Source organism: Peromyscus eremicus, chromosome 14, assembly GCF_949786415.1.
Source record: "Peromyscus eremicus chromosome 14, PerEre_H2_v1, whole genome shotgun sequence".
Lineage (NCBI taxonomy): Eukaryota > Metazoa > Chordata > Mammalia > Rodentia > Cricetidae > Peromyscus > Peromyscus eremicus.
Window position 1 is genome coordinate 11348430 of NC_081430.1, and position 27860 is coordinate 11376289.

Sequence of the window (27860 nt, forward strand, 5' to 3'; positions counted from 1 at the left end):
GTATTTTACTTAGGGTCACCAAGACATAGTCAGTAGATGTTTATAATTCAAATGTCTTGCCTTTAATTCAGAAGGATACATTATATGCTAAAGAAACACAAGAACTTTGTTCTGGAAATACATCAGTTTTGATTCTTTTTTTTTCCATTTCAGGTATGGTGATATGCGGGTTACCATGGGTTGTGAAATTTTTAGCATGTGGCAAAACCTAGGTGAGTGATGAACAGTGACGCCCCCTGCGTGGTCCAGCTCATCTCCTGACCTTTACACATATGTAGACGAGTGGCTGACCAATGACAGCATTTGAGAGCAAATGTGTAAATCAATCACGAGATTTTAGTACTTGTGGATGGAATTCTCTCTTGCACACAAAATGCTATCTCCAGAAACTGACACCATGGCACTGAACGAGGTTCATTCTTCACATTGGTGTCTAGTTGAAAAACATCACAATACCTTTGTGTCTTTCCTTGTTAGTGATAAGTTCTGAGGTCTGGTATCACAATGTTGAACATTCTCTAGCAATGAACTAACCTTTCAGAATTTGGAACTATAGCAACACAAAACTTTTAGAACTCTGAAAGGAAGCTATGAATCATCATAAATTTGGATTAAACTTTGTCAGAGATTGCCTTAAGCATCATCATCTGGAACACCTTTCCTGCATTGACCTGCATCATAAGGTATCTCACTAAAGGTCTATAAAGCATCTGCAATTGCTAAGAGACCATTAGATCCAATTGTGTTAATCCCTCAGTGTAGAAAGCATATTATCCCAGCAAATTGACAGTCTATATCTGCCTGCACAAAAAGTAATATTTGGAAAATAAACTGTTCTAAATTTCATTGGCATAGGATCTCTTGCTAGAGATTCATAACATTTAATTTGGCATATTACTTTTGCACGTTTTTTTGTATCATTAACTATTACTGCATTTGAATCCCTTGCAATTTATTCAAGTGATTGACATTTGACTGTGTAATGATCTAAGAGTTCCTTCCTTTTTGGCCTCATTGCAGCACAACTTAGAAATTGCAGGAATTGTTTTCTTGTTCCAGAATGATTTCTGTCCAGGATTCATATGTCCCTCAAATATGCACTGAAATTTGGAGAGCTTTGTTATTCATAAATGCTTGCTGGTTATCTCAGAAAAATAAAATGAGTTAGCATCTGAAAAATAAGATCCAATGATGAAAGGCCAGCTAGAACAACTCATGATCTGTCTCTAGGCCCAGTTGAAAAAACAGCATGAGATGTCTTGGCTAGAGAGTCGCTGTCTTAGTGTCCACGCTTAGCTGAGTCTGTCTTGTTTTTCCTAAAGTCCTCCTGTTGAGCCTTGTGGTGTCCTGGTTACACGTGGCATTAATTTAGCATTGTATTTCCTACTGAGTGCTGTACTGACATGCTTTCTCAAGCACTGTGGCTGGTGAGCTTCTTTGCAGAGCCTATGGGAAATCATGCCATACATGGTTGGGTTACTAGAGTGGTGGGCACCATGGTTCTCTCTGAGCATTGCTGTGTACATGACTTCACCCAGGCCTGGATAGCCATCCATTTAGGCTCGAGTGTCTTAATCTACTTAATAAAATAGGTGTATTTCATAAGCTGCTCTGTTTTAATCTTTACAACCATGTAAAAATAGTTCTCCCTCTCCTAGGTGGATGTTAAATTACTTCTGTTTTCTTCAGAAATTGAGACATTTTGGGAAATCTCTGTAGTACATATATCCCATAATGACATTCATTAGGACAGTGGGATTGAAAGTGGAATTCCAAGTAGTGTCTGCCTCCCCTGGAATCTTGTGAGAAATTCGAATTATCTGTCTCCCCTGTAGACCCTGAAGTCCCTGGGACGGAGGATAGCAAGCTTGCAGATGCTTCTTAAGTACTTGACCAAAGATGGAAAAACGCTGCCTTAAGCAGCACCCTCTCCCTCCTTTGCTGTCCTATCCCTGAAGACTATCTCTACCATAATCTGGGTCTGTTAGGAAACAGTTATTATTTTCAACACACAAATCCCCATCATGATGTATGTAGCTTAAGTATAGAGTCTAAAGCTTCACTTCAACCATTCTTTTCTATATCATTTCCTACAGGGAAGTCTTGACTTTTTACCAAAACATTGCATGAATTTTACAGGTTTTTTTCCATTCTGCTGTGAGACTGAGGGGGATTTGATTTCAAAGACACCTGTAACTTTGTAATCAGGCTGCTAAACATAAACCTAATGCTGCAGACCCAGCCATTATGTCCCTAGTTTTACGTGTGAGCAACGTTTCACCTTTAGAACAGCTTAGACTTCATGTCTAGCAAATGCCTGGCAGAAATAACTTACAGGAGAATGGGCATGTTTTAGGTCTCATTTCAGAGGCTGCCCTCCAGCACTGGCTAGCTTCAGTATTTCAGAACTAAGGCAAGAGAGAATATGTCATACTGGAAGGGTGTGGCAGAGAAAAGCTGCTCGCCTCGTGGGAGCCAAGAAGCAGAAAAGAAGGAATACCTGTGCTAACACACCCTTCCCCTGTAGCCCCCTTTATCACATAATGATGGGGATTTGTATGTTGAGAATAGTGAATGATTCCAAACAGTGCCAGAGACAGTCTTCTGGGCTAGGACAGCAAAGGAAGGGGACGCTACTTAACACAGGGGATATCCTTGACCTAGGGGATGCTGCTGCCCACCCCCACAACAGTCTTCCCCTGATAGTCTTCTCTAGAAAAAGATGTCCCCAGAGGTGTGCTTTACCAATCATGTCTTAGGCATCTCTCAGTTTAATCAAGTTAACAATCAAGATTAATCACCACATTTTGGTTTTGGCTCTGGTTTCTTTGTGTTTAAGAAAGATTCACTCTATAACCCAGGCTAGCCTGGAATCACAATTGTCCTGCCTCAGTTACCTGAGTGTTGGGATTGCAGGTGTGTGCCACCATGTCCTGCTTCCCACTGTTACTTTCCATCATAGTTATTAGACAAGTAGACATTCAGTTGTGTGTTTATAAAATACTTTTATCATTCTAAAATTATGTAACAATTTACATTATTAAATGTGCTTTTTAATGGCATTTAATAGAGAAAGTTGAAGCTTTTTTCTTGATTAACTATGTAGATATTTGGATACTTCAGTGTATATTAAGCCCACAATGTATTCAGATTTCTCTTCCTTTAGTCTGTTTTGGAGCATTTGTGCTCTTTTTTTTTTTTTTTTAAAGATTTATTTATTTATTATGTATACAGCATGTATGCCTGCACACCAGAAGAGGGCATCAGATCTCATTACAGATGGTTGTGAGCCACCATGTGGTTGCTGGGAATTGAACTCAGGACCTCTGGAAGAGCAGTCAGTGCTCTTAACCTCTGAGCCATCTCTCCAGCCCCGCATTTGTGCTCTTAAGAGGGGTCATAAAGTGGTGATTTTCACCTTAACTAGAGCAACTCAGTGGCTTTGCCAATTTATGCTTTAGATCCAGGAATGGGGGAGTCTAACTGGGAACAGGGGAACAAAAGAAGGTTTTGTTGTCTGCAGACCCAGCAAGTGAACAAGGAACATAGAGCAGTGGTCCCCGACATAGCAGTGTCAGGCTCTGCCATTGGAACTCTGAGTTTGTGATGCTGTCCTTGGTATTTGTGGCCCATTGGACACAGTGTCCTTAGGACATAATTAAAATCTAATATGTGTTTGTAGGTATTTTCAGTTGTGGTAAAATACTCATAAAATTTGCAGTCTTAACTATTTCTCAGGGTTGAAGAATATTAAGTGTGTTCACATTGCCAATCAACCTTAACCTCCACCATCCATCTCCAGAGCTCCTGTCTTGGAAAACTGAGTTACCGCAGGAAGGGAGGCCCTGGGGAAAGAAGGGCACAAGGGAAGGAAGAGGAGAGGAAGGAAGTGGGGGGGGCGGGAGAGACACAACAAAAACAAATTTTGTTTGGAAAATACAATAATGAAAACTCACTCTCTGTAGGCTAATAAAAAACATAACCAGTAAACAAAAACTTCCATCACCCCTCAACCTCTCGTGTCAGCTTTCTGAGTCTTCTACCCTCGCTCCATCACACATATGCGAGATAGTTCAGCCTGTGTCTTGCTGCCACTGACTTCTTCTTTTAGGAGAATGACCTTGAGCTTCGCCCTTGGGATGTGGAGGAGTCGGCTTCCTTCCCTTTGAGGGTTGTGGTTTTCCACTGTTGCAAGTGTGCTGCATTGTCCTCTCCACGCCTCTGTCCGCAGTGGACCGCTCCCACCTTCGGCTATTACGAGTTATACTTTTGTGAACATGGCGTCCGGGGGCCTCTTGAGGTCCTGCTTTCTCTTCTCATGGGTAGATGCTCAGAAGCAGAATTACCAGATCTTGTCCTAATTGTATTTTTCACTTTTTTGAAGAACTGACATCATTTTGTCCTATCCCATGTCACCATCAACAGAGCACAAGGGTCCAGTTTCTACATATCTAGTGGATGTGCGGTGACATCACATTATGGTTTTGATAGCTTATTTTTGAAGAGTAAGGACCAACTGGTGATAAGTGAACACCTCTTCTTAAATGTGTTATTCCCCAATATTTTTATTTCCTAAATTAAAGAAAGAAAATACCATTCTGTCAATAGAAGGGGTAAGTTATATATTACCCTCCAAATTTTGTCCACTTACATGTGCCCTTGAAAGAGTAGGGTGGTCTGTGAGGAGGTTTATCCTTGCCAGCTGGCTGCACATGTGGCCTTCATTTTGCTGCAAAGTTTTCACTTTCTATTTTTAGATGACTTCACAGTCTTACTAAACATAACGTGTGCTGTGTTCCACATTTGCAAACACAGCATCTCAGAACCACTGTAGAATAATCAATACTTCCCTAGCAGGCTGCTCCCTGTACATAAGTATAAAACTCCGCAGCCCAGGTATCAGGTACCCCAGATACCTAAAATAAGACCGTGTGGCTGACAGCGAGGTGTGGGGACATATACGAACCCTCCAGTTTACGGGAAATCATTTAAGTGAAGTTGCTGCCTCTATGCATGGCTCCAAATTTTGCTTTGCTGATTCAGTAGGGGTTGGATTTTTCAATGCTTGGGGACCTTACTAGGTTTGCACATGCTCTCCCAAAGTATGTTTTTAGCAATAAGACTACCCTGAAGCCTTCCTGCATAATCAAGACCCAAGTGTGGTTGTTCTCTGACTTCTCCACTGTCTGAAGAAAGATACAGCTATAGAATGTAGTCTGTGGGCTTTGTTTGAATTGTAACTGAAATGGAAGCTGTAAATTGCATGCTTCAGTACCATAGGGAAGTTTTTAAATTGCTTGTGTTTTTAATTAATTTAAGAAATTAATGTTTGAATGTATTACCAGGATAAAGGCATTGTGACTCTACATTCATAAAGTGTCATGTCTACTAAAGATGCTTTCTGACTGGTGCAGTAGTAGAATGATATGTCTCAGGCTTGCTTTAAAATTCTCTAGAGAAAAATGTTATGCATGATGTTAGTAAAACAAATTGGTGAAAATTCTATTATGATGGAAGCTAAATGATGTTCATGTGGGGTTTGATGGAATGTGGACTGTGGATGGTGTTCATGTGGGGTTTGATGGAATGTGGACTGTGGATGGTGTTCATGTGGGGTTTGATGGAATGTGGACTGTGGATGGTGTTCATGTGAGGTTTGATGGAATGTGGACTGTGGATGGTGTTCATGTTGGGTTTGATGGAATGTGGACTGTGGATGGTGTTCATGTGGGGTTTGAGGGAAGCTAGACAGTGCTCATGTGAGGTTTGAGGGAAGCCAGATGCTATTCATGTGAGGTTTGATATATTTGTCTCTCTCTTGTGAGTACATTGAAATTTTTTAAAAAGAAGAAAACTAGCCGGGCGGTGGTGGCGCACGCCTTTAATCCCAGCACTCGGGAGGCAGAGGCAGGCGGATCTCTGTGAGTTCGAGGCCAGCCTGGTCTCCAAAGCGAGTTCCAGGAAAAGGCGCAAAGCTACACAGAGAAACCCTGTCTCGAAAAACCAAAAAAAAAAAAAAAAAAAAAAAAAAAGAAGAAGAAAACTAGGTTATAAAATATTTATAAATGGTAGAGATATTTTTAAAGGAGACTCAAAAATGCCCACTCAAATAGTGATAAGTCAATATGCACTAGGGGTGATCTCCACTATGAGGTCAATGAATGCCAGGCTCAAGGAAAGTTAAGAATGAAGTTTGCAGAACATACAAGGTTAAAATAACTCAATACTTATCTAATATCTGAATAAATGAGAAGCATAAAGTCAAAGAAACCATACAAATAGGCATGTGTTTAAAGACATGGTTGTAGGCCAGAGTTCGTAGCTCAATTGACACAATGTTTACTTAACATCTATAGGGCCCTGGATTTAATTTCTAGCAATACAACAAAATAAATTAACAAATAAATACATTGTTTTAAAACATGAAGAAAAAAACAGAAAATAAAAAACGAAGTTGATACCACAGTGGCTGTCAATCTCCTTCTCCTAACTCACCATGAGAGAACTATCTGGGCAGGTTGAAATCTGTGTTTAGTTGTGTTCTTTCTCCGGCTTACTCCCCTTGCCCCACATACTCCGAAGCTGTGCATCCATTTGGTGTCTATATAGTGTGGAGGTAGGCCAGAGCTTATCCGAATTACTCAGACAGTAGGATGGCTTTTGTGTGATGGCTTTGAGTAGCTGGACCTTGTGCCCTACAGCCTGATCCTCGGGCAGGATCTTGGTCGGGCATCACACGTTAAACCTCAGGGCTCTCCAGCCTCTCCAACCGTGCACACACTGGAGTCCCCTCCATTTCCTCCATTTTTTTCTCTTGCCAGGACAGCTGGAATAAACAGTGAATTTTGACTTTTACAAATGACAGTAAGAGTGCTTGCTTCGGATTCTGCTTTCTGCCTTGACAGAAATAACCGAGAAAAGGAATTGCAAACTCCAGCTGCTGGTACCTGCCTGAAATGTGGATGTCAGAAGAGTAGAGAAGAAAAAGGAAAAACAGTGCAGGCATTTCTATCTTAGGAGACTCATGTTTTTGAGGAAAATATACAAATTTGCATCAATAAGGAACTTTCTCTTGAGACATTCTTGCTGTGTTGAGGAATACAAAACAGTCTTTTGGGAAAGACAGAGGATTATCTGGGTCAGAAATACAAATAGGAATACACGAGAGCTTACAAGTTCCTTCCTTATGCATTGTGGGCATGGATAAGATTTAAGATACCCAGGGAGATGGCTCAGCAAGGAAAGGCCCATGCCACCAAGCCTGAAAGCCTGAGTTCTAGGATCTGGACTTAGAAGGTGAGAAGAGGCTCTTGAGAGTTGTCCTCTGACCTCCACATGTGGCACACGCATTAATTGGTACACACACACCAATTAATCAATTTAATAACAAAATAAAGATGGTGAAAAACAGTTACTGTTGGTGAAATCTCAGTGAGAGAAGATGGGGCTGTGTTGTGACTTCAGTGATATAAAAAGGGAGTTTCATAAGGACAGGGGCCTAAGGATTGTAGCCAGGACTGGGTTTCTAGTTCCAAAGCCCTTTTTTAAAGCACTTGATCAATTTGTTTTAGATTTATTTGTTTCATTTTTGTGTATGGACATTTGTCTGCATGTATGTATGTGTTCTACGTCTAAGCCAGTTGCTCTGGAGTTCAGAAGAAGGCATCAGACACCCAGGAGCTGGAGTTACAGATGCTGTGAGCCACCACATGTGTGCTGAGAATTGAGCACATGTCTTCTATAAGACCAAATCTCATAACTGCTGCACCATCCCTCCAGCCCCTGGTGAAGCCCTTTAATTCACATTGAAACTAAACACAAGGCAGAATCAACATGACCTCCAGTTATGATAAAGGGTCAACTCCCTGACCATGTGAGGTCCATGTAGGATTCCCCAAAAACGGGCCTGGCCAATGCCCCAGAATTCTGTGTGTTGACAGTGGAGAGCATGAGAATCTCTGTCCTGTAGGGACCTCCAGACACATGAAAGGGTAAGGACATCTAGCCATAGGTGAGGCAGGTATTAGAGAAGCCTCAAACACATTATTGCTACCATTAGAAAAGTTCGTGATATGAAGCCTTGTAGGTATCCCAAGATAGTAGGTAGTTCAAATCAGTGGCCTCTGTCTAGGAAACCACCTAGGTAAGTGGAAATCCTGACAGAATTCAAGATGCTACCACCTTCTTGTCTCCTCCTGTTGTGATTCTGGTCTCTAGTGGGCAGACAAGATACTGCTCATGAGGTCTTTGAGGGAACAGACATTCACCCTCTAACTGGTGCATCAGAAATCTACAGGTTGTGTTTGACAAAGTAAAGCGCAAACTCCCAGAGTTAATCTACGGATTAACCATGCATTAATTAAGAAATGCAAAGTCTCTTGTATAGCTAGGAGGCTTGCTGGTAGACCTGGCTTTAGGTATGGGTTTCTTAGAGAACATCCAGGCTCACTGTGTCTTAGCTATCCTTCACTCTGGTTGCTATTCATGGTCTCAGGAGGACTGTCTCCATTCAGTAGTAAAATGGTTTCTGAAGACTTGAAACATATTTGCTTCTTAAAGGCCCTTCTAGAAAAGTCCTTAATGGCCACATATTGGTCTCAGATATGAAGCTGGTTTGGACAAGACTAAGATTATACTTGCTTGTCCTGAGGCCAGAATAAGAGGTTGTTATACCTAACTATGTGGAATGACGGATAAAGAACTATTCTAGAAGATAGGATACTGGCCAGAGAGCGAGCATGTCTGGGTACTTACTTTCTCAGTGAAAAGAAAAACTTTTGCTTGTTCTTCTCTCCAAAGTTTTTTAATTGAGTTTAGTGGGTCTTGTCTTTGGTTTTGCCTTGCTCTCTGGCAATTTCAGCTTTAAGAGGATAAGTTGGCAATACTTGCCTCCTCAACTTTTTCTTTCTACCCTTTGATTCATAGCTGGGCTTACCTTCATATTACTCTTCTGCCAACCCAAACAGCCTGTGTTGGTCCCATTCATAGGCCAGCTATTTCAAACTAGAGCCAGCCTGATTGGTGGGTTCAAATGCTAGCCACCCGAATCACTAGTGAAATGGTTTGGGGGTAAGTTGTTTATGGTCCCAAGATTTTTGTTTTTTCTCTGGAGGTGGCAGAGGCGAATTAATGGAATTATGCATGGAAAGCGGCCAGAGCCCGCCTGCCACAGAGCAAGCGCTTGCAAGTGTTGGCTGAGTGAGTTACCACATTTGGTTCTCTTGTCCCTCTCTACTTCCCAGAGTCTTCTCTTCTCTAGCAGTCTGCATACCCCACCATCACTTTAGCTGATGCCTCCTCTTGTCCTACACTTCTGTATTCAGTACACCCTCACCATTTCTTTTCCAAAATGATTTCATTCATTCAGTGACATCAATCCCTGTTTATCAATGACAATTCTGCAAGGTTCCTGAGCCCTAAATCTGGTATTATGCACATGAGGATGTCTCAAAGGGGCTTCAAGCAGAAGTCCGTATCCTTCCTCCCTCTGGAACTGGTTTCTGTTCCTGCTCCAAGTTGGTCTCATTTAGTAGCAGACTTCGCTGTCACTCATGGTTTACATTTAGGCCAGGAGAATGTCCCTCCAATCTGGCCTCCTGTCCCAGTTACCATGGCTGGTGCTTTGGGACCAAAGCCTACTATAACCTAACTACTATCAGTTTTCCCAGTAAAGCGCATCTTTCCCATGTCCCCAAAGTGATGTTTCTGCAAAATAAAATGGTAATAAGCACCCCCACACACACAGTTGAAGAGTCACACCCCCTTTCCCATCCAACATGGTACATAACCCAGGCCACTACTGCTGATTTCTCCTGACCTCTGCCACACTTCCAGATATGACATACTGCCCCTGCTGTTTCCAGGAGCACCTTCTGTTCATATATTAAGCCATCTGCTGCTTATTCTCCAGTCCAGTAAAATAACCTGTCTGTAGTAGGCTTTTTTTGGGTCACCAACCAGCTTCCAAATCATGACATGGAGACTTATTGGTTCTGAATACCTTGTTTCTAGCCAGCTTTTCTAACTTAATTTAACATTTTTCTCTTCCCCTATGTTTTGACTCGGGGCTTTTTACTTTTCTTTCCTTCCTTCTGTATGTCTTACTTTCCTGCTTCCTCCCTGGCTAGCCCCTGGCTTCTCTTTCTCCTCTCTCTCCTCCCTTCCAGCCTAGATTCCTCGCCCTGTTTATTCTCTCTGCTCACCAGCCCTGCCTATCCTTTCTCTGCCTAGCTATTGGCCATTCAGTTCTTTCTGAGACCAATCAGATGCCTTAGGCAGTCAAGGTGAAACAGCAACACATCTTTACATAGTTAAGCAAATGCAACTTAAAGAAATGTAACACATCTATACACAATTATACTAATATTCTACACCTGTTCAAGCAGCTTTCCTCAGTTTTTCTGGGTCAAATGAGCTGTACCATTCTTGATGCTCCATGATTATAGATATGTATCTCTGCAGTAGCCTCTATGTTTCTTATGTTTTATATTTGCAAGCTATAGATTGTCCAAATTATACAAGCATTCCCATCTATTGAGCCCCTGAATAAAATAGATGAATGACTGAATTAGTGAAACAAATCTAAAATACACATCCATACTAAAAAAAAATGTACATTTTTATTGTCTTATGACTCCCCAAATTTCTAGGCTCTCAATTAAACTCATAATTTGTCACCTGCCAAAACATATTCTGGAAAGAGGTACTCATTTCAACTTTTCTCTCCTTTCTTGTTTATAATCACGTAATGAATTGAAAACTCAGAGCTCTGATTTTGCTGAGGTAGTGTCTTATCCAGGAAAGTAGAGACCTCAAGTGTTTCATGGCCTCTGTGGATCACAGGGTATATAAGGAAGATACTGAGCACCTCTGTTCTCTCACAGGAACATTATGGGAAACACTACAGCTTATATTAACTTAGACTAAAGTGTTCAGCTCCAAGAAGTAGTAGTATTCCTTCTGTGCTTCTGGAACTGGAAGAGTTTCATCATGATGGAAGTGCTTATGGGTTGATCATATGAAAGAATCAGAAAAGGTTTCTGTGATTTGTCCCTAAAGAGGAAATTGATGTCTTTCACAAAGCCAGCTACCTTCAGCCTGATCTCTGAACTTGTTCTAAGCCATCTAGGAGGGTACCTCAGCATCATAGACTTTTAACCATGATACTGAAAAAGAGTGCATCCTCCATCGCACATAGGTTTGTTTTTTTTTTACTATCAACATAGAAACTTCTCTGTGAAAGTTAACATAGACTCATGGACTTCCGGTCTACCGCATACATAAAGTCACCTGTGTCCCTTCAGCTGTGTGCCTGCCTTTGCTCTGAATCATGACTACCATGACTCTGTGTATCGGATTGCAGACCAGTAGAAGTTCAATTTTGTTTTGTTTTAACCTTTTTGGAGAATAATTGAAGACTTTGAGGGGGTTGCATTTAAACTTTTGTTTAGGCTGTGTGTTTATTTTTTCTTTAAAATACAAACAGAATCCAGTTTTCCTTATATAAAAATAATTTGCCGTTTTACCACCCAGAGATAACAGCTGTGGGATATCTTAACACCTTAGGGATATCTTCTAGGGGTGTGTGTGTGTGTGTGTGTGTGTGTGTGTGTGTGTGTGTGTGTGTGTTGGGGGTAGGGGTATTGCTTACCTTTATTTTTATCTACCTTGTGTGCACCTAGTGCCCACAAAGGCCAGAAGAAAGCATCAGATCCTTTCGGACTACAGTTACAGAAGGTTGTGAGCCACCATATGGCTTCCGGTGCTACTGAACCGGCTCTCCAGACTCTTATGTAATCTTAAGTGAATGTTCTCATATAGTCATACCTTGTCTTTCAGTCACTTAATTATATTGGGAAAGCTCAATTGTGTTGTTCTTCACCCTCACTTTTAATAACAGCATCTAATTTTTTTACAAGAAGGTACAGTAGTAAAATATTCTGTTTTCTGTCATTTTTATTGTATGCTATGGGTTATTTTCTTATCTGGGGAGATAATTATAGTTGAATATTTTCTGGTAATTGTTTTAACTAAATTTTAAAATAGTAATCTTTTCAAAACCTTATTAAGACTAAATATACTGAAATTCAAATGTTTTGCTTAATTTAGGAGAACACAAACTTCATTTTATCCCTGCCCTGATTGGCCCCTTCCTAGAAGTGACCTTGATACCGCAGCCAGATCTCCGGAATGTCATGATTCCTATTTTTCATGATATGATGGACTGGGAACAGAGGAGGAGTGGCAACTTTAAACAGGTAGGCAGTGGCACTCATCACTTCTAGGGACGCCAAGGCGTCTCTAGATTTCCCCACTTCAGCCCTAGGTAGGGAAGTGAACACTGAATCCAGGGGACCCAGAATCAGGTGCACCCCCTCCCCACCCCCACCATGCCGCCTTAGATACATCTCTCTGGCTTCTTGTTCCCCTGAGCCTCCAGGGAAACCCCCATTTCATTCCTTCCAGCTAAAAAATTCTTTGACTTACCAGCTCTATATTTAAGAATTTACAGAGGGCTGTTTGCTCCCAGCTGGACATGGCTCAGAGGAATCAGAAGGCTAATGATTCTTTAAGCCATTGAGCTCTCAGTGGTCTACACATTGTGTTTGGTGAATGACTTAGCTTTGAGCATTTGACTCACAGTATGTTTTATTGCTCTTAGCTTGGAGCATTGAAAATTAATTTGAAGGAGAAGGCAGTGGAAAATCTCACAAAGGAAATTCCAAGGGGATGAACCTATCGTTTCTTGCTGACTTAAGTTCTAATAGCACTGCTCCCATTTGGGGAAGACAGACATCCTTATTGCAGAACCAGATCTGTAAAGAATCAGCCGCTTTTGCCGGTCCACGTCTGTTGGGGGAAGCAGGCAAACCATGCACTCCCATAGTGACTGCACAAACCTGCTTGCCCACAGGATGTAGCCCTCCTTCACATTCTCCACATGAAGCCGTCTTCAAAGCTCAGAAAAGTGCTTGCCAACTGTAGAAGCAATTTGATTGCATGCATAGATTTTTCCTATTGCCAAAAGTGTGGGCATTTCGCTTGTATTCGTATATACATTTATTTTCAAGAAAGCTAATGGGTGAGCAAAAGGCTATGAACAAACTGTGCTTGGTAGGGGAGCCCACTTTCCCTCCCCCTTATCCTTATCTCTTGAGTGACAGTTGGTTTAAAGGAGTAATTGGGCTCGGTCCTTTGACAAAGTTGAATATCCATCCCAAGCCCCAATTGCTTTGACTCAGGCTAAAGGTTGTCATTTTCTCTCTCCCCTTGCCTCATGTAGATGAAGAGAAATCGTTCCCTTCCTGATACTCAAGTTGTAAAGGCTTTACATCCTTGAAAATATCAATGTTTTGACTACAGTTTTCAGGAACTGTGTCCTCTGTCTCCTGCTACTTACTGCTGACTTAGAATATTTCTGTGGGTCTACCATCTGTACATGGCTGGGATGAGTTCTCAACTTCAGCGAAGGTTTAGAGCAACCTCCAACTGTTGTAGGAAAGAAAACAGATAGAAAACACATTAAAGACTTAAATGAATGTATTTGGGCATGCTAGTTTGCTGATGTTCTCAGATATAGTGATATAAAGAAAAAAGAAATAGGACTTGCCAGTTTTTATAGTCCCTAAAAACAGAATTGAAATGTTTAAATTGAGCTGCTAACATTTATGTCGGGATCACAGAGAGAGAGATGCTGTCTTTGGCAGCAGGGAAAGCTAGCCAGCCAGGAGTATGAAGTCATGTTAACTGCATCTAAATCAGCCTCCTAGAATTCCAAAGGGAGGCTTGCTATTAACCATGGCTGACAATGTCACTTTCACAGAGTGTACTACAGCTTTTCTCTTGGCATAAAAGAATACGTACCAGTTTGCCTTAAAATCTTACCTGTGGAGTGGGAGGAAAGAGTAATATTTGGGTGTGTTTCAGGTGGAAGCCAAGCTAATTGACAAATTGGATAGCCTGATGTCAGAGGGCAAAGGTGATGAAACATACCGTGAGCTCTTCAACAGTATGTGAGTAATGTGCTTCTCTCCAGCTGGTTCTATTCAGGACATCTGGTGTCAGTCCTGAGCCGTTCTGCACCATGGTAGATGAGAACTATGGAGACAGCTTGGGTCTCATAGGAGAGCTTTGTCTCCATGGAGTGTGAAATAAAGGATAATTGCCTAACTCTAGCAAGTGGATCTTATTATGCTGATGATTAGACACATCTCTTTATTTTAACCTCAGATTAGGACAGGTCGTCTGTGTTACGTAACAAAGCTCACTCTTTTCATGCTTGATAATTTTAAGGGAAAATAAGGCCATTGTTACAAAATAATGATTTTCAAGAGCGTTATGAGTGGGAGAGGAAGAAAAGGGTGTGATTATAACATTTGTATACACTGTTTTTCAAAGCATGACCCCGGCTGATTTGCTCTTTGAACAATTAACTTAGTTTGTGATGCTCAGCACCTGCTTTACCCCATAGGCACCGGCTGGCCATTTGCTCAGGGTTGTTAAATGCTTCCTAGATGCCCCGCATTAGAAGGTCACCAAAGCAAGTCATTTCTAGTAAGTTTGGTGTTTGGGATTTGCAAGGAGAATAGAGGGAGAAGAATGGAGTTCTGTGAGGGACTTTGAGATTGTCCCAACTGCTCCACTGTGATCACAGTCACAGGATGGATTGCTTGGATTATGCATCAACTCACTGTGTCCGAGCAGCCAGAGTGGAGGCAGGAGGATGTCTCAGTGCTTTGGGATTTCCCAGCTGACATTTGTTTTCTTTATGATCTTATAGATCTTAGTCATTTTCAAACCTAGTATTTTTATAAAGTATTTTTCATTTAAGGAAGAAAATTAGCTTGCTGAGCTTGGGAAATATTTGCATTTCTTTCAAAAATGCAAAAATACATTTCCCTCATAAAATACACCTGTGTTTTTATTTATGCCCAACCATCACCTAAGTAGTACTGATAACCAAATGCAAGATTCAGGTTCATTTTAGAATGGTGGATTAGCAACAGTGGAAATACAGATGTATAGGTTTTAAGAATGCTATCTGTGATTGATAGGTTGGGTAGTCTTTAGCTGGCCTGATTTAGGATCATTCTTGAAGCTTTCATAGAAAGGAAAATCCAGGAAGGGCTATAGAGATTTCATGTGGTGTTGGTGATCGATAAAATACATTCTAAGCCCTGAATACCATTTCCTTTTGATACTGTAATTAAACCAAAACTTTTACTAATTGTTCACCAAGCCCTAGTTCATTCTTGTGCATAAAGTGTCTGTCTTTCATGACAGTTGGAGTTCAGCAAGAATTCTGATTAAAAACTCGTACAACATAATAAATTGCCTTTGAAAAATGCATTCATTTCAGTTACTAGTCTTTGGTTAGAACAAAGAGCTAAAATACGAAAGCACTCAGTGGAATGAACCCCTTGAGACTTGTGATTAATTATTTATGATGAATTCATAACATTAATAAATGCATGCTCTCTTTCTTTAATGCCTCTTATCTACTTTAGTAAGGGCCTGATAGCTTGCAATTTGGATTGCTTTTATATAAATATGACTTTGAGCTAGAAGATGCACCTTGACATTAGAACCAAAGTAATAATTAAGATATTAAGCCTCTATAATTAGGGGTATTTTAAGGGACCTGATTCATTCAATGGAAATTTTTATTCTTTTGTTGCTTTTTAACATATTACTAGAATATATAAATAAATAATAACAAAATAAATAAAAAATTGTTAAAGGCTATAAATATTTTTCTTTAATGCTTTTATAGTCAACGTATTGGGAACAAAGTAAATTTAAAGTGACAATTAAATAGCATTACTACCTCATCCCAGAAAAGAAAGTGAAAATGTAAGTGCATTTCAAGAAATAATAAAATCCTTTTATATTTTGCACTAACAATCACAATGAGTTAGTGTAATCACAGTCAGTTGCTACACACACTATGAATTATGAAGGCATGCTGTTATGGAACAGATTCTCATTTGCTCTGAAATTATGTCTAAAACTTCATAAAATTTAGTTAAGAAGATGAAATCCTGGAAGACGCTCACTGCTTCTATCCAATCCAACAGAACTCCAAATTATTCCAAAGACCTTAACCAATGATTGTGTGTTCCATCACTGCTTGGATTTGGGAGATTAGTTCTTTAACACCATGACTCAAGTATCCAAATCTGCTGTTTTGGTTGTTCAAGAAGAGTGTGTATGTCAGAACAATCTTCTCAGCCTATCCTTATATGATATAGAAAGACAGATTGAAAATCAAACCACTCTCCAACTCTATTTCCTTCACGGTGAACGAAGTCACCGAGCTTTCCTGTGGTCTGACCTGCTTGTTCTCCATTTGATGGAAGAGTCCCATTGCAAAACCCAGAAAACCTTTGAGATAAACTGCCCCTTACTTATGAGACAAGGTCTCGCAATACTCCCAGCACAAGAACATGACTGCAGATCAGGAGGCCAGCACAAGAACACCGGTCCAGACCAGGAGAAAAAAAGCCCAGTTTCACCCAGTTATCTGGAAAGACTTTTTTATGCTGACAGCCTCCTCGGGTTGTATCAGATGAGCTGGAAGGTGGAAGGATTCTCAAAAGAAGCAGTAAGCCTGGCCAAGGATGCAGATGAACAAGGTTCTAGACTTGGTCCAGACATTTGGTCCTGAGTCACTGAAGGGAGCAGGGTGTGCAGAGCAGAGCCTTTTCTGCAGGATGGTGTAGCTCTGATTTCCGACTACATCAGGAAGCTGCAAACTAATGAAAGTCAGAAATGAAGCCTCTGTGTATTTTTAGAATTATTACTTCACTTGAATTACTTGTTTTTTAGCCTCTGAGTATGTGAGGTGTGGGCTGTCACTTGGAGGAATGTCTGGAGCATCCTGCAAGATTTGGCAGGATGTGAGAACGTGGTTCAATACCAGTTTGCCACGTCTACTCTAAACAGGTGCTGCTGAGAGGTTGTAAGTGAAAACACATTTAAACAAACTAAGAGGCCTCTCCTAGGGGATCAGTCAGGGCAAACCCCACACTTTCCATGTGTAGTCTCTCTCTGAACAACCCACTCTTAATCTAGATAACATTTAAAAATCAGTCAGGAAAGCATACCGTGTAACAGACAACAACAGACATGGAGAAAAGACCGAACAGTGCATGCTTGGTTGACAATAGCAAGAAAAAGGAGTGGGGTGAGAAGAAAATTGGAAGAGAATAGAGCCACAGACAAAATAAACCTTTACCAAAGTGGTTTCCCCTTTCCTGTTTTTGTTTCAACTAAGCGCAGATATAATACACTTACGTTGTACATATGAGAAACGTTCACACACAGAGAGACACCATTCCTTTTTTTTTTTTTTTTTTAATCAAAATGCAAGAGAAAAAAGATTTTGGACAGAAATGATGATCATTGAAATAGGAGGGGTAAGGAAATGTGCAGATACCCCCACATTTATGTTCTTTTAGCTCTGGGGGAAGTTCAGTCAGGAAGCCTTTACCAAGTACAGCGTTAGTTTGCAGAGAGGAGCGCAAGCAAATCAGGACTTGGTTATGACGACTGTCATTGTTTGTGTTGACATAGTGCCTCTGCTCCAAGGTGTTTAGGATTAGGAGAAATGTAGGAGGAGAGAGGTGGCTCAGGCGCCCGTCATCAATCTGCTGCAACAACCACTTAGAAAACCCTCTGACTAATGACAAAGTGAATGAAACCGTTGAGTGCACAGATAGTACACTATGTATCGAGTGGGCAAATGTTAAGAGAAGGGAGAAAACGCAAAGCGTCACACCGTCTGTGCAAGGATTTTCCTGTAGCGGTTGCGTTGCAGCAAAATTGCTTGGGTGAAGATGCATTCCACTGAGAGGTAGGAAAGCATTTTTATGGGACTAAAGCAAGCTCTTTGCTTAGAAGTAAACTTGGAGGGACTCCTGTGCTGGCTTCCGCGCTGTTGTTCAGTGTGGCAAGGCAGCAGTCTCCGTCAGCATAACAGAGAAGCCAGGGGGAAATGGGGCTCTGAGCTGTGAGGGGCTTGTGTGTGTTTGAAAGCATGATTATGTGCATGTGTTCCTATCTTATGACTTGGATAATCTGAAAAATCAATTTGCTTTGTCAATGCTTCCTGGATTAGAATTCCACTATTTGGTCCCTACCCTAGGTAAGATATTGTTTGCAAATTGTGCTACTTGTGAGATGTTGCTGTGGTTGCTAAGGCATTTAAGGTACTGATGAAAGTAAAATGGTTGTCATGGTGACTGATAAAAATAAATGTTGAAAATGCCCTGGCTTCTTTCTTTTCCAGTCTACTAAAGAAAATTGAGCGGGAAACATGGAGGGAAAGTGGCGTTTCATTAATTGCCACTGTCACTCGGCTGATGGAGAGGTTGTTAGATTACAGGTAAGCTGCTGCTTAAGATTGCAGATAGGCTCCATTCTAGTTAAAAGCTCAAACAGCTGAACTCTAATTAGCATTCCACTTGAGTTAATCATTCAAAGACTTGCTAATCAGCCCTTGGACTTCAAACCAGCTTGTTCAGGGTTTGGAATCTGGCTTTGGTGTTTGTTTCCTTGTTTGTTTAGTTCTGTTTTTGATAATTCTTTCAAAGTCTTGTTGAGTTGAAAGAGTTCTCAGAGTCCTTGACCATCCTCAAAAATAGAAAGAAGGAAAAGAAAAGAAAAATCTTTGGGTAATTAGACTCACTCAATCAAAGATTGTCAGTGGTCCAGACACTTTAGGGTAAAGATCTAGACTTTGTGTTTAGAGTGAAGACAGGAATAGGGGACTGTACTAATATGTTGTGTTCTCTTTAAAGGGGGGCTGATCACATTGTTTCCTTTCCCGAATATAATTTATTTTTATTTGCATTAATCTTCTCTTTAGAGCAAGCTGTCCCAATTCTATGTGTGGTGGTTCTCTCTTATTTTAAGAACACTCTCCTTCTCATAGTCTCTGGTCAGACTGACCGGCTGCTCTTATACCTCAGATAGATGTAAAAGTCCTTGACATGCAGGTGAAGTCCTCAGCAGACACTGCAGCCCAGTGGTCAGTCTCTGCTCCCAGTCCCTTCCGAGACCTTCAGCCCCAGTCCCTTCCCCCTGAATCCACACAATCTCATCTCTGACAGCACCTCCCCTACCCCCACACCAGACACCAAAGACACACTATGCTCTCCCCATGAAAGGACATTTCCGAGTGTGACTCTTGCTTTCTGTTTTTAGGGACTGCATGAAAATGGGAGAAGTGGACGGTAAAAAGATCGGCTGCACAGTTAGCCTTCTGGTCAGTAACCTGGACTGTTTCTCCTTTCCTCCTAACCTTGGCTGTTCTTCACAGAAATACTAATTTTGGTTTGAACTTGAATATGTGCCCTTTTCCAGAACGTTTCTTACCAAAATGTACAAATGTTTTTAAAAGGAAGATAGTGAGCTTGAGGTTGGCTGAAGCCCAGAAAAGCAATCCACAGCTTGGACCATTGCAGAATGCTCCTGCTGTGTGCTGGGCTGGTGGCCTTGGACAGACCTCAGTGGCATCCCAGAGGGACTGAGGGTGCTGTCCTCCCCTGCTGAATTGCTTACCCAACTCAGTCTAGTTACTTTCCTAGGAAAAGCACAGTATCCAAATGGAGGTCCCTTTATTTCTCTGTTGACCACTTAACTTCCTCTCCGCTTTCTCATGCTCACAGAGTTCCTCTATATTTTCATAGCCATTACTGAACTCTTCTCTAACTAATGAAAGTTTTCTGTTTAATATACTTAAGTTTCACTCACTAACCTCTTTGTAGATTGAGTTCATGATCGCACTATTGCCAAGAGTTACATTACAACCAGATGACCATATAATTTATCATGCAGGAAAAATACTTCTTTAGAGTAAAATTAAGTTTTATATATATGAATGAACAACAGTCTAAACCACAAACTCTGGACCAACCAAAATGTATAAAAAGTGTCACCTACCTCATTATTAAATGGAATGATATCTCACCACAAAAGAATAATCATACAGTGGACATTAATTTTGGTATTTCACTATATGGTAAACTAATGCTTTTGATAATTTTCCTTCATCTCATTTGGAATTGAAGAAGAATGACGTCTGCTACTGTAAATGCCAGTTTCTTTTCCTTGTCTTTCTGAGAACACATGAAACTTCGTTGTCTGTTCTAAACACTTGTGCTGTCATTGGCGTTCCTGCCCTGACACCTTGAAACCTTTGCAGATATACTTTGCCTGCACCTTGAAATTCTGTTTTCCCTCCATTCAGCCCACTGGCTTCTTTTATTGTGTTTTCCTTCCATTCAGCTCATTGGGTTCTTTTATCATGTTTTGTCCTCCATTCAGCCCAGTTGGTTCTTTTATTGTGTTTTTCCTCCATTCAGTCCACTGGGTTCTTTCATGGTGTTTTACTCATTCCTCACCGTTGTCTTTCACATATCTGAACTTTCTCTTGACCAACTTTCTGTTGCCCTAGTTTTTTGCTACACTGCTCTTCTGAGCTCATGACATCATCTTTCTTTACCACACCCACCTCTTCCTTCTCATTTTTAATTAATTTTTACATCCTTATTTCAATTGCCAGCCCCTAAAAATAGCGAGACCTAAGTATGCTCCGAGGGTGTGTCATATTCACACTGGCGTATTATATAATTTTCCTCCTTAGAACCATCAGCCCATCCACTGTGCTAGCCATTTGCCTCTCCTCTCACAGTCCATTCTCAGCTTGACATGGTCCTTCCCTCCATTTTCTCACTGCTTTTCATCTATCTTCCATTACAGTCAGGGACCTAAGCCTTTTCCATGACCTTGCTTGTGTTCTGTGAGCTTCAGTTTGAATCCTCAGCCCAGGCTATCCCCCCAGTTCCAAGCACAAAGGCTCATAAATAACGTCAAAGCAGGATGTTTACCTGTTTCCTAAGGAATGCTCTTCTGCCATCCCTCCTTTCCGGGTGCCTTCTCTTTGGTGGTGAACACATGAACGCAGCCATTAGGTTCGTCTCCTCAACTTGTCCAACAGAAGAAGCCCTTTCCTTTGTAAAAGAATGAGTGCTTTGCCCTGTATTCCTTCCTGTCTCCTCATAGAAATAAGACAGACGCCTCATAAATCAGTGGCCATGTAGTAATCACTTGACAGATGCTGAGAGCTTTGGTGTGACAAAGAGCAGAGAACACACGCATTTTGAAAACTGCTCCAGTTTTGAACCAGCACAAGAATACTTACTAAATACCCAAATCTATCACTTTGAAGCTAATCTCTTTAGCGCCTGCTCCATATGGAAAGTTTTTGATGTTTCCTAGCAGCAATATGGTTCTCCTCAGTACCGCTTCCTGTGAGGTCAGCAGCAGATCCTGTTCAGGATACCTCTGACTTCAGGAATGGGATCTGAGCTTAACTCCAGTGTGCAGTTGGTGACAGTGCAGAATATTTGTCATGACTAACAGGAGGAATTGTAATTATTATTTTGTTCTCCGTATTACAATTCTTAGCAAACATATGTGAGAGATTGTCATCTGCTGGCTGGGGAGATGTTAGCTTTGGTTTTTCTCTTAAGAAGGAATATTCATTTACAGAGTGATCACTTATTTTTGTTCTCAAAGAATGCAGCTCCTTATCAGAAAGCTATTAGAGCAAATCATCCTTTAATAATGTAAAACCTGCTGTGGGGCTGTTAGATGTGTTTATGGTACAATTCTTGCTAATTAAGATGATTTTGGTGATAATGAGGGAGGTTGAGTAGCATTGTTTACTTGGCTTTTTAAAGAATGCCAGGATCCACAGGAAAGGAAAGGAAAGGAAAGGCAAGGAGAGCAGATGGTGTGGGTTGGAAGTAATATACGTTCAACCCAACCTCAGTGTCCTCATAGTGCAGAGTCCTTGGGCTCAAGAATGGACACGAGTCAGATAAAGACAGACAGTGCTGTGAGAGTGGACCCTTCGGTCCCGACTGCCTCAGCAGCTATAGAAACCTATAGAATTCCTGGCATTTTCTGTTTCAGAAACCTGGCACTCTTGCAAGTAAATAGCTTTCCTTCCCAGCACCAGCCAGTGTCTTTCATATAGCGAGTAGCGTCAGGCCAAACAACAATAAGTAGTACTTGAGCTTGAGTGTTTGAAGCAGGGATTTCATAATGTACCTGCAGCTCATATAGCCAGGTAAGTAAAAACTGGATCTTTGATAAAACTTGGTAAAATATTTTAGAGAAGTTTAATGAAATTCAGATTTGTAAAACAAAATTAGTTATTTAGTTTAATGTTTTCAATAAGCACATTCCATAATAATAAGCAGAAATAAAATTCTTGATAACTTTATGGGTTGTTTTTTTTTATTAAGAGATTTTTCTATTCCTTTTACATATCAACCACGGATTCCCCTATTCTCCCACCCCCCCAGCCTTCCCCCCAATCCATCCCCCATTCCCACCTCCTCCAAGGCAAGGCCTCTCCTGGGGAGTAAGCCCAGCCTGGTAGATTCAGTTGAGGCAGGTTCAAGCCCCTCCTCCCTACACCAAGGCTGAGCAAAGTATCCCATAGGCACTAGGTTCCAAAAAGCTGGCTCATGCACCAAGGACAGGTCCAGGTCTCACTGCCTGGGGGCCTCCTAAACAGTTCAAGCTAATCAACTGTCTCACTTATCCAGAGGGCCTAGACTAGTACCATAGGGGCTCCCCAGCTATTGGCTCACAGTTCACGTGTTTCCACTAGTTTGGCTATTTGTCCCTGTGCTTTTTCCCATCATGGTCTCGATATCTCTTGCTCATATGATCCCTCCCCTCTCTTGTGGATTGGACTCCTGGAGCTCCGCCTGGGGCCTGGGCGTGGATCTCTGCATCTGCTTCCATCAGTCACTGGATGAGGGTTCTAGCTTGATACCTTTATGTTTTAAACATAAACTAGAAACATTAAAACTTAATACATCTGCTAGACACACCTTAATCCTAGCATGGAGAGGCAGAGGTAGGTGGATCTCTGGGAGTTCGAGGCCAGCCTGGTCTATTTTAATGAGTTCCAGGACAGCCAGAGCTACATAGTAAGACCCTGTCTCAAAAAATAAAGAAAGAAAAATAAAGAAAATAAAAAATAAAAAAAAAGAAATCAACACAACTTAGAAACGTACCTTAACAATGAGAAGCAACTTCATCTGTTCTTTTAACATAATTTTCCAGGGAAGAAAAAAATGTATTTTGTTTATTTTTTTGAGACAGGGTCTCTCTATGTGGCCCTGGATGGCCAGGAACTCATTATGTAGACCAGACTGACCTCAAACTCAGAGACACCTCTCTCTGCTTTCTGCTGAGATTAAAGGCATGTGCCACCATGCCTGGCAAGAAAAGCTCCTTTACCTTGTTTACACATCCTTACTTTATGTCCTAAAGACTTCTTTCTTTAAAAAACAAAGTATATGTGAAATTGAAAATATCCCTGCTGCCAATCAGCATATTGAATATACAGGTAATTTATTACATCTCTTTAATATTTTAGTTGAATAGGCTGACTGCCCAATTGACAGCTAAATTGAGAACAAATAATGGAAAGTAACAAGAGAACAGGAGACCACTGGGTACAGTGGTCATTCTGGCTCTTGGAGTCTAAGGCAGGAGAATCACGTTGTGAGTTCCAGGCCAGTATGGGCTACATACAAAACCCTGTCTTAAAAGAAAAAGAAATGAAAAAGAAAGTGAAAGAAGAAATTCAAATCATTGATTATAACCCCAAAATTACCATCTTAGCCAATAATTGCCAGATAATGTTGAACACGGGGTCAGATTGAAAATCAGTTGCTGTAATTTAGTCTCCTCGTTTTATTATTAAAATGATACTTATGAGGGAAAAAAATACACATCAGTTCTCCTGACCTTGAAGACACAGAACTTTAACAAAGTAAAAGGGAACATTTGTCAGCCTCAATGCTGAGGAAACACCAGGCCTGTGCTCTTTTTCACAGAACTTCTATAAGACTGAACTGAACAAGGAGGAGATGTACATCCGCTACATCCATAAACTCTACGACCTGCACCTCAAGGCACAGAACTTCACAGGTAATTCTGCTTGGGGCTTAGATGGAGGTGGTGGGAGGGAGGTGGGGGGTGAGCTAGCTACTGACGCATTCAACATGGTAACTCCTCTGCTTTTCGTAATTAGAGATGAAGACTGGGGCACTTCTCTTTTAAAATCAAAATGCGTTTTAATTATATGTATGTTTTTCAGTACTGTATTTTTGACTCTGTCTTTGTATGATCTTTCAGAGGTTGCGCTCGGGATTATGAAGTAGATACCTAACTCTGTACAGTATACTTGTACTTAGTGCTTTGCTGTCTTAATTTAAACATGGAATCTTTGTAATCATGAGGATTCCTGTATCTGCCCTACTCTGTGCTCCACTTTTATGTGTGTTGTATCTGTCTTCACTGAAAATTCCATCAAATACTGATGATGATCTTTGCTTTTCATGGGCTTACTGATTTTTAAACAATTTTTAGAAGGTATACTATGTTTACTAAGATACTGGCTACTTGGATGACTCTCCATTCTTAAATTCTCAGTTTCCTTACTATTTTTATTTATCCTGAAGAATTTCAGTGCCTTTAAGAGACTGAATAGTGAAGAGTTCTCTTAAGTTTTTCTTCATCTAAGAATATTTTTATTGCCTCTTGTTACTAGTCACCTTTCCGTTATCGAGACCTAATATCTACACTAATCAACTTAGAAAGAAGAAAGGTTTGTTGGGTTTGGAGTTTGGGAAGCTTTGGTGCATTGTTACTTGGCTCTGTTGCTTCTGGACTTGTAGCAAAGTAGGTTGGGGAAATGGCAGGGAGAATGTATGGCAAAGCATAGCCACTCGTGGTATGGTTATGACTCAAAGGAAAAGAAGCCCCGTGATTCTCTTCATGCATGACCCTGATAACCAAAACCTTTCCACCCAGCCCCATCTCTCACCGTCCCCAGCCATCTTTCAATACCAGTGATGTAAGGAAGGACCAAGCTTCCTCTTTTAAGATTTTTTTTTATGTGTATTTGTGTGCATGAGTGAAGGCCATACATGGACAGGAACCCTCTGAAGTAAGAAAAGGTGACCCCTCCCTTGAAGCTGGAATTACAGGTAGCTGAGAGCAGCTGACATGAGTGCTGGGAATGGACTCAGGTTCACTGGAAGAGCAGTAAAAACTCCTAACTCTTGAGCTATTCGGAACCCAGGACCAAGCTTTAACATATGAGGCTTTGATGGACATTTCTGGATCCAACCATAGCATACCCTCACCCCTGAAGGACATGTTTGCTGGAGTCAGGATTCTAAGTAAATAGTTTTTATTTTTATACTTCAAAAGTGTTGTTGTTGTCTCCTGGCCGCCCTGCTCTTGGTGAGATGTGTGTAGTTATTTTAATGACCTGCTGTAGAGTGTTTTCTGGTTGCCTTTGAGAATTTGTATTTGGCCTTCGGTGGTTTGATTATGACATGCATGCCATGGTTTTCTTTAACATGTTTAGGTTTACTAGCTCTTCCGATCTGTAAATGTTTTCCCTTTACCAAATTTGAGAAAGGGTTAGGCATTATTTTCTCAAAATATATTTTACATACCAGTCCTTTCTTTTGGAACTGCAGTGGAATGAGTATTTGGCCTCTGGTGATTGTCCCACAAGTCCTAGGACTCTGTCATCCCCACCCCCACCCCCCCCACCCCCACCCCCTGCCAACTTTACTTTTGCCTGTGGATTTAGGCAGATGTTAATTTTGCTTTATGTCAAGGCCACCAATCCCCTTCTATCATCTCTATCCAGCTCCTGAGCCTTTCCAATGAAATGTTTATTTTGTTGTTATATTCGTCCATTCTAAAATTTCCAGTTTGTTGTTTTCTTCCCATAGCTTCAGTTTCTATACAAAGAATCCATATTCCTGAGTTGTTCAAGAGTGTTCACATTTACTATGTGGGGCATGGTTTCAAAAGCTGCTTCATAGTCTAAGATTCCAAACTGTGAATCATCTTGGGGTTGGCATCTGCTAATTGCTTTTTCCCTCGGATAGTTATTTAGTTCTCGGGTTTCTTGAATGCCAAGTAATTTTAGATTACATCCTGGACCTTCTGAACATTATGTTACAAGACTCAGCATTCTGTCAAAATTGGTATTTTTAATTTTGGCAATCAGTCCAGTTAGGTTGAAACCTCAGGTCCTGCACCACTTTCTGGGGGTTATGATTCTAATGTCTGATTTTTTAAAGCCTCTGCACTGCTACTCCAGCGCTGTGCATGTGCACCACCCAACACGGGTCTCAGCTCCTTGGCTGTGCTCTGTACCATGGTGCATTACTTATGTCAATCATGGTCTGCTCTACAAATATGCACGCGGAAATCAGCCCATAACTGCACATACAAAATGAAGAGATCTTTCTTGAGCTCCTTTTTTTTTGGTTCCCCACTCTTCCCATGGCCCAGGCACTCCCAATTCCTAAGATTCTGGCTATGGAACTGAGGTTGGAAAAGGAGGAGGAAGACAGAGAGTGTAAGAGCTCTGTGTCACGGGAAGCCCTTTCCCAGCCCTATAAGAGAAAAGCTCTTCTCAGAGTTGTGATTGTCTGATCCCATTTGCAGAAAGTCTAAGATAGGAGACATAAAAGGCAGAAATTAAAAGTAGACAACTGAACACATTATGATCATCTTCAAGTGTGGCTTTTCCTAGTTGGTTCACTTGCTCTTAATAACTTTTCAAAATCCTCCAAGAATTGCCTTATATATTCTATTGAGTGTTTTATTGTGCTTACTATAAGAGTGGAAGGTGCTTACTTAACCACTTAACCAGAATCCTGTCCATGGGATTGAGAAGGGCAACTTGCTCCACTTAACTAGAATCCTTTTCATGGGTTTAAGAATGACAAATTGAGGGCTCTGCCCCACTTTTCTTCCAGGGAATTACTGAACTGTGGCACTTCCTCAATTTCTAAGTAAAGAAATCCTTTGGTAACAGTTCTAGAATTTTACTGTGCCTCTAGTGCCTCTAGCTGGTCCGACTATCTCTGTAGTGTTTCTGTTTATAGTCTAGAAACCTAGATACCATCCAGGGCTCTTTCTAATTTCCCTCAAGTTGAGTCCTGAGGTCTATGGAGTCTTTCTCCTTGAAGTAGTCCAATCCTGTCCTGGGCTTCTCTTCCTTCAAGTTCCCTCACCAACTCCATACCTTCCATCCTTTATCCATGGGCTGGACTGAGCTTTTCATCTCTTTCCCCATTCTCTTTGTCTTATTTTCAGGTGTGTGTGTGTGTGTGTGTGTGTGTGTGTGTGTGTGTGTGTGTGATATATGTTTGGGTGTTCAAGGAGGCCAGAAGAGGGTATTGGATTCTCTGGAGTTGGAGTTACGGAAACTGGGCTACCTTATGTCTGTGCTGGAACTCGAAGTCAGGTCCTTTGGAAGAGCAGAAAGCACTCTTAACCACTGAGCTAGCCATCTTTTCAGCCCCGTATTCTCTATTTTAAAGTACTTATCACATTGTTTTTATTATTAGTTATATTTCACATTATGTACATGTATATATGTGATTGTATACATGTGTGTATATTACAGATACAGATATATATGATAGGTAATTCCCAGTTAAGGATGAATCCTTTGAGGACAGAAATGATGGTTTCTTGTCCTTAGTCAGCTCTTAGAAGAGAGCCTATGAATATGAGACCCAAATAAATTCTAAATACATTGCTGATGAATGCACTCATCAATTCAATTTTAACTCCTGCTATGAAGATTTTCCTTCAGCGCTGATAACTCCTGAATCATGAAGGGGAACAGTGCAGTATGATAGACTGTTTTACTTTTAAAAATTGATGGAATAAGAATTGAGAGAATGAGCTGAGGACATTCATTCCACATCTGCACAGAAGTGTTCGGG

The 27860-nt window shown here is 41.0% G+C and overlaps 1 protein-coding gene across 1 annotated transcript in view; it reads left to right on the forward strand.

Moving 5' to 3' along the window:
• The window catches only part of Dock4 (dedicator of cytokinesis 4), a 413592-nt gene that overhangs the window by 340047 nt on the left and 45685 nt on the right, over positions 1-27860 (forward strand). The window contains exons 30-35 of the mRNA XM_059279518.1: positions 154-212; positions 12109-12257; positions 13927-14012; positions 18290-18385; positions 19207-19267; positions 23928-24021. Coding sequence (XP_059135501.1) covers positions 154-212; positions 12109-12257; positions 13927-14012; positions 18290-18385; positions 19207-19267; positions 23928-24021 — 545 coding nt within the window. The remainder of the gene's footprint in view (positions 1-153; positions 213-12108; positions 12258-13926; positions 14013-18289; positions 18386-19206; positions 19268-23927; positions 24022-27860) is intronic.